Consider the following 6,593-nt stretch of genomic DNA (forward strand, 5'->3'; position numbering starts at 1 on the left):
GAAACAGTTCGGCTTGATTTTCAGTTTCTTCTTTTTCAGGAAACAGTTTGATTTCAGCTTCTTCTTTTTGCCTCTCAGATCCCTGAACCGCAAAAAAAGGTGGCCCTTTTAGGATGCTTTTAAGTTTTATGAGCGAACAGTTTAATCAGTGTGCAGGGCTCAGACTTATTTTTTTGCTATGATGATGGCAAGCAATATTAGTAAGTAATTATTGCCTTGTGAGGTTAACTAACAGATTTAAGTTCAGAGCCAAACATTAGATGTCAGTAATCATTTTCGCCCATTTTTTTGGTTATTACTGCATTTTGTGTTCTTTTGTTTGAGACATCAAGACTTGTGTTGAACCTATTTGCTTATTAATTAAGTTGGCCGTATGCATCGTTCTGATGCAGAGGCCGGGGAGCTCCCCCTTTTTGAAAAAAAAGTAACTAGTAAAGAAACAACTTTGGGAAACAAAATATAATTTAAGATATGCAACAAGGAGCAGGTAGCATAATAAATTAGGATTTCTAGTAGCTAGTTTGCTGAAGCAGGCTGCAGGTGCCACATTTTTACTGCCACAGAGTTAAACTAAATGCCGTTTTTGGTTCTGATAGTGGCTGGCAGGGAAGCTGCACTTTGAGATGCAGGGTTATACATTTGAGAGTAAATTAGGATTAGTTTGGACAATGAGCAGAGCTTATCTAAGGAAATGTTCTTTATTATTTAAGTAGATGTGCTGCTGCTCATGTTGATGCACTTTTTCTGAAGTGTCTGGCTCACCGCACTTTTTCTGAAGTGTCTGGGATTCAGGAGTACTTTTATTTTTTCGAAAAGGAGGTTATCCCCCGGCCTCTGCATCGGAATGATGCATGCGGCCATGGGGTTCAGGAGTACTGAAAACAATTTGTGAGTGTTTCAAACTGCAACCATCTGTCAAGATGTTCTTAATTTTTCAAATGGTCGACGTCGGTTTGTTTGGCTTCCTATTTGCATTGCTACAGGCAGGAGTAGTACCATCCTCTGTTTTTCCACCAGCAGAGCACTACCGAACATCTCTCAAGATGTATTTACATACCCGGTTATCATCAGTAACTGAAGAGAACAGTTGGATCTTCTTGGAGTTCCATTGTTGAATCTCAAACTGCAACACACTAACTGGGGCTTTTTTCCATTTTACAAAAGATCGATCGATCCCAAATTTTGGTCGCTGCTTATGTAGTGGGAAATTAACGGTTCAGTTCATGGCGTGCTTCAGAAGTACTTCCATGGCTGCAATATCAGGCTTGATCAGTACATCTGAGGACGAACTCTACTATGACGACCAGCGTGCCGTCGGCCCCGGGGTGTTCAGACTCAAGGATGGCAGGGTGGAGGAGGTCTAGGGTCTCGGGCGGCACCGGAGCTGGCCACCGCCGGCGTCGTTCGTATCTTGGCTGGTTTAGCTTGGAAGGTTGAAGCTAAATCGGCGTTTTGTTATGTGCGTTACTACAGTACAGATGCAGTAACAAGCTTCAGAATTAAGTAAACAGTTTGGTTTGCACCTTGTTCTTCTTTTCGCATTTCTAATCGCAACACAACAAACAATGGTGCCCATTTTATAGTGAGTTTAAGTGTTTTTTTGAAGGAAAGAAACAGTTTGATTGGACTTAACTTTATGCTCACTAACAGAGAATGTGCTTGTGCTACAGATGTTGGTGGTGGTGCTCGGTGTGACTTGAGAGCTGAAGCCTGTTAGTGCACATTTTTGTTAAGAGGACTTCAGAGCTGATGTTTGAGGTTTCAGAAGTAAGGTAAAAACTAGTTGGTTTGAAGCAGGATTCGGACTACTCCTTTTTTCCTTTTGATTGTTTCAAACTGCAACAATCGTTTGTTTTTTCTTTTCGTATGGTCAACCGGGGAACCGTCTTTTGGGTAGCATCCTCTGTTTTCCGCCAGCAGAGCACCACATTTGCTCCACATCTTCAAGATGTATAGTCATACTCAGGTATTTAACAGTAACTACTCCCTCTGTTCACTTTTATAAGACCTTGAAGACATTTCAGACAATATGCAAAACAGCCTATTTTGAGTTGTCTGAAACGACTTACAAAAGTGAACGGAGGGAGTACTGAAAACAGTTGGATCTCTTTACAGTTCCTTGTTGAGTCTCAAACTGCAACGAACTAACAGGGACTCTTTGTTTCCTTTTTACAAAAGATGGATGGACAAATGTAGTGGGAAATTAACGGTTCAGTTCGCGGCATGCTTCAGAGTTCAGACTTACTTCCAAGTTTGCAATATCAGTCTTCAGTCCATCCTTGGCAATATATATATATATATATATATATATATATATATATATATATATATATATATATATAGGTCATGGGCAGGAGAAAAGAATTACAGGTATCAGATCCCTTAGCTTATGTTGCTTTGTGCGTGTGCCCTGCTTTTGTGCTTTTATTTAGTTTAGGCTCTTTCCTTTTTCACTTTTTTCGGTTGTTAACATGCTGGATGTCTAAACTTTTCCTTCTTAATATAATACATGAAGCTCTCCTGCGTATTCTAGGAAAAAAGTGAGAAAGGGCCTCTCACCACGTATGAAATGCAGAAAGAACCTCTCACAGTGGAAAGGAAACTTCCTAAAGGAAGTGGAGATGCCTGCCATAGACTCACTCAGTAAAGGCGCCGCTGGCTCCCCACCCTCAGTCCCATCCAACATTTCTCTCCCCCTCCTCTTTGTCCTCCTCCTGCTGCGACTCGGCATTTGATAGAGAGCGCTCGTCGACAGCAACCAGCACTGATCGATCCAGGTGAGCACGGCCCCCCTTGAACATACCTTGCTTTCTTCTATGGCTTTGATTTCTTATCCTGCGTTCAGCATACACCTTTTTTTCTCTATGTGTTGTTACAAGTAGAATCCGGCCATCTATTTTACCTCACAACAATTTTACTTGGCCGGGGGATAACCTCCTTTTCTAAAAAAATAAAAAAAATTACCTCACAACAAACCTTTTCTCAACCCGGGGACGAGGTTGATGTGGGGCAGAACTAGAGAAGAGAGGAACAAGCAGAACACTATTATGAAGATGTGATGTAGACAGAGAAGATAGTTTTTCATCTACTGCTTCTGGAATCGCATAAACAAATTCACAAAAAGAGGGAAAAAACTAGAGAAGAGAAGATAGTTTCCTCCCAAAGCTCATTTTCTCAGTTCAGTTCTGTACGTGAATAAATCTCACATGAACATCGCAGTACAGATTTCTTGACATATATATTGAGTAAACCGTGCATGATATCTATTCAACGTAAAGTATCCTTGTCCGTAATTGCAAAAGCAATATCCAAATTTATAACTTTACTTTCAACTTCATGATGTTTCTTCTGACGTTTTATGCGAATTTTTGGCGGAAAAGTATCTGCAGAATATAATTACTATAGTCAACTTGTTGTATACTCACGACTTCAAAAATTACTCCTCCCATAATGCTAATTGTGTCCACTGTTTGCTTGCACGGCGAAAATAGATATCAAGACTCCAATCAGCATGAGCTTTTCGGCTGCCATTGGGGTCATCAGTGGATTCAATGAATGTGTCACTTCGTGGCAGTGGGCCAAATCTGCCATTTCATCTCTTCACTCCAGATGGACTGGCTCAGAGGAGCAAAGTCTCCAGGATTGTGTATTGCAGTTGGAGAGTAGCCTGCAACTTCTCAAGGATACTCTTCCCGCAATGCACGACCTCATTAATAAAGCAGAGTGGAGGAGCCACGAACACGGTGTGGCCAAACTCCTCCCAAATCTCAAGGATGCACTGTCTGAGGCCGAGGACCTTCTTGACGAGTTCACATGGTACGAGGAGAAGGTGCAAGTAGAGGGTGATACAAGTCAATCTCCTTTCACTGAATTCTTTGATACGGTTGTCCCAGGCAGCTTCAACAAATTGAATGGTGTGCAGATTAGGTTGAATCATCTTTCGGTTCAGCTTGATAATATTGGGCTTCGTGGAGTTACACACCGCTTTGACAAATTAGTCAGGCCAGAGACCACCTCTTTGCCAAATGAAACAAAAATATTTGGTCGTGACAAGGAGCTGGAGCAGATACTGGGGTTTCTCAATGTACCTAATAAAATTTCAAAACGCAAGAGAGCAACTATTTCAATCAATGCATCAACAAGCCCACCATCAAGCCTTCCTGTTTTGCCAATAGTTGGAATTGGTGGTGTTGGAAAGACTACTTTGGCCCAACATATATGCATCAACAAACGAGTGAAGTCTCACTTTGACCTTATAATTTGGATTTGTGTCTCGGATGACTTTGATGTGAAGAGGTTAACTAAAGAGGTCATACAATCCTGTACTGGTAAGGAGACAAGGACTGATAATTTGGATTCTCTTCAGAATGCTCTCTATAACCATGTGAACAATAAAAGGTTACTGATAGTCCTTGATGACATGTGGGATGATGCTTTGAAGGAAAATGGGCAGTGTTGGAAGAGGTTTTGTGCACCTTTCCGAAGTGTCCAAGAGGGAAGTGCGATGCTGGTCAGCACTAGGTGTCCAAAGGTTGCCATGGGGGTGCGCACAATTGAGCCCATTATATTAGCAGGTCTAAATGATGTTGTCTTTTGGAATTTCTTTAAATTGTGCGCGTTTGGATCTGAGAGTTCTAGCAATGACCCTGAGTTAGAACATATTGGTAGAAGAATACTTCCTAAATTGAAGGGTTCTCCTTTGGCCGCCAAAACTCTGGGACGCATGTTAAGCATGGACCTTCAAGCATCACATTGGAATTTTATACTTGAGAGTGAACTGTGGGAGTTGAGACAAGAGGAGACGAACATTTTGCCTGCCCTTCGGTTGAGCTACATGTATTTACCATTCTATTTGAAGCAATGCTTCTCATTCTGTGCAGTGTATCCGAAAGATTACAAATTTGAGAAGGCATTCTTAGCTGAGATTTGGGTAGCAGAAGGCTTCGTGGAACATCAGGGTGGTATTCCAATTCAAGGTATTGGCTGTCAGTATTTTGAAGATCTTGTAGCACGGTCCTTCTTTCAAAAAGTTGGTGGCAGATATGTTATACATGACTTGCTGCATGACATGGCACAAATGGTTTCAGAGCATGACTGCTTCATCTTAAGAAATAAGAGTGACTTTGATAAAGTTCCGCAGAATGTTCGTCATCTGCACGTACTCCCTAGCAGTGACTTTAACTATTCTAACTTGTTGAGAATATGCAAGTACACAAAGCTGCGTACCATTATTTGCAAGAAGAATTTAGGGAAAAAGATTGGCTTTGTAATGGACCAATGGTGTACTAAACTTCTGTGTATGCGTGTGATTTCGTGTGCCTCCACAAATGAGTTACCAGACAATATTGGCAACTGGAAGCATCTTCGGTACCTTGAAATCTCCCGAGCGTGTCCTTTGAAGAGGATTCCTTCAACTTTCTGTTGGCTGTATAATCTGCAGATTTTATATGCCAAGAAATGCAAGCTAGAATGGTTTCCAAGTGAGTTTGGTAAGTTGATCAGTTTACAGAAACTCGAATCCTATGGATTGTCGTATTATGCTGGGGGTCGCATGACTCTTGATTCAGCCAATGGGCAGGGACAAGCAGGAATCAGGTTAATAAAGAATTTGAACCAATTTCGTGGACACTTGGAGATATGTAATGTTGACATGCTAAGTAAGGATCATGCAAGAGAAGCAGAACTGAAGAATAAGAAATATATTGACAAGTTGACGCTGAATATGCATTCACAGGGCCGGGGTCTCAAACCATCCAGCACAATGTGATAGCAGCGCTTGAAGTTCTCCAACCTCCTATCAGTCTCAAGTCTTTGTTTCTCAAGAATTATGCCGGTGTCTCGTTTCCAAGCTGGTTTCAGCCACAAAATTTGCCAAGCTTGAACTCACTTACTTTTAAACACAGTGTTGGACTTAAGAGCCAGTCATTTTCCATGATCACACCGAGTATAAAATTAAATGAGATACACACAGTTGGCACTTTCAGGTCCCTGACAGACCTAACCATTTGTGGCTGCGGAAATATAACAAGCTTGAACATTTTCTGCATCCAGATTATTTCCCAGCCATTAAGAGAATAAGAATTATTTCTTGCTATATGTTAACTTCAGTACCTACCAAAAAGTTTGGGGATTTTCATTTCCTTGAAGAACTGGATGTGCGCTATTGTCCAAACATCCGCCTACAAAGATTGGTTTCACCGTCCCTTAAGAATCTTAGTCTGCGGGATTCTGTTCTCTTTTACAAAATTGACTGCTGCTCCCTCACCGACTTTCGCTTACATTGTTCTTCTGGCACATCCATCCAACTACAAATGTGGAGTCTTCCATCTCTTCGGGAGCTAACCATTAGGTGTTCGTCACTTACATCTATTGGAGGAAGCATTACAGCATTGTCGTCCCTTAATGTCCTAAGTATTTCTTTCTGTTCTATAAATTGTCAACCCTTGACAATCTCCTAACACAAGAATATCTACCTGCTATTGAGAAAATTCACATAGGAAGTTGTCCTGAGTTACTGTCCCTGCCAGTTGAAAGGCTTGTGAGTTTAAATTCTCTGAAACATCTGCTGGTTCATGATTGCCCAACCCTCAACT

General features: G+C 41.3%; 1 protein-coding gene across 1 annotated transcript; it reads left to right on the plus strand.

The window, feature by feature from the left end:
• Nucleotides 1-3,498: 3,498 nt before the first annotated feature.
• Nucleotides 3,499-5,850, plus strand: LOC109750577 (putative disease resistance RPP13-like protein 1). The gene has a single exon (XM_045233835.2). The coding sequence runs from the start codon at nt 3,512-3,514 to the stop codon at nt 5,765-5,767; it is 2,256 nt and encodes a 751-aa protein (XP_045089770.1). The 5' UTR covers nt 3,499-3,511; the 3' UTR covers nt 5,768-5,850.
• Nucleotides 5,851-6,593: the final 743 nt, after the last annotated feature.

The sequence above is a fragment of the Aegilops tauschii genome, chromosome 2, assembly GCF_002575655.3.
Source record: "Aegilops tauschii subsp. strangulata cultivar AL8/78 chromosome 2, Aet v6.0, whole genome shotgun sequence".
In the NCBI taxonomy this organism is placed as follows: Eukaryota; Viridiplantae; Streptophyta; class Magnoliopsida; order Poales; family Poaceae; genus Aegilops; species Aegilops tauschii.

Excerpts from the sequence above, each read along its gene's own strand:
- LOC109750577 (XM_045233835.2), top strand. The coding sequence starts at position 3,512 with ATGAGCTTTTCGGCTGCCATTGGGGTCATCAGTGGATTCAATGAATGT.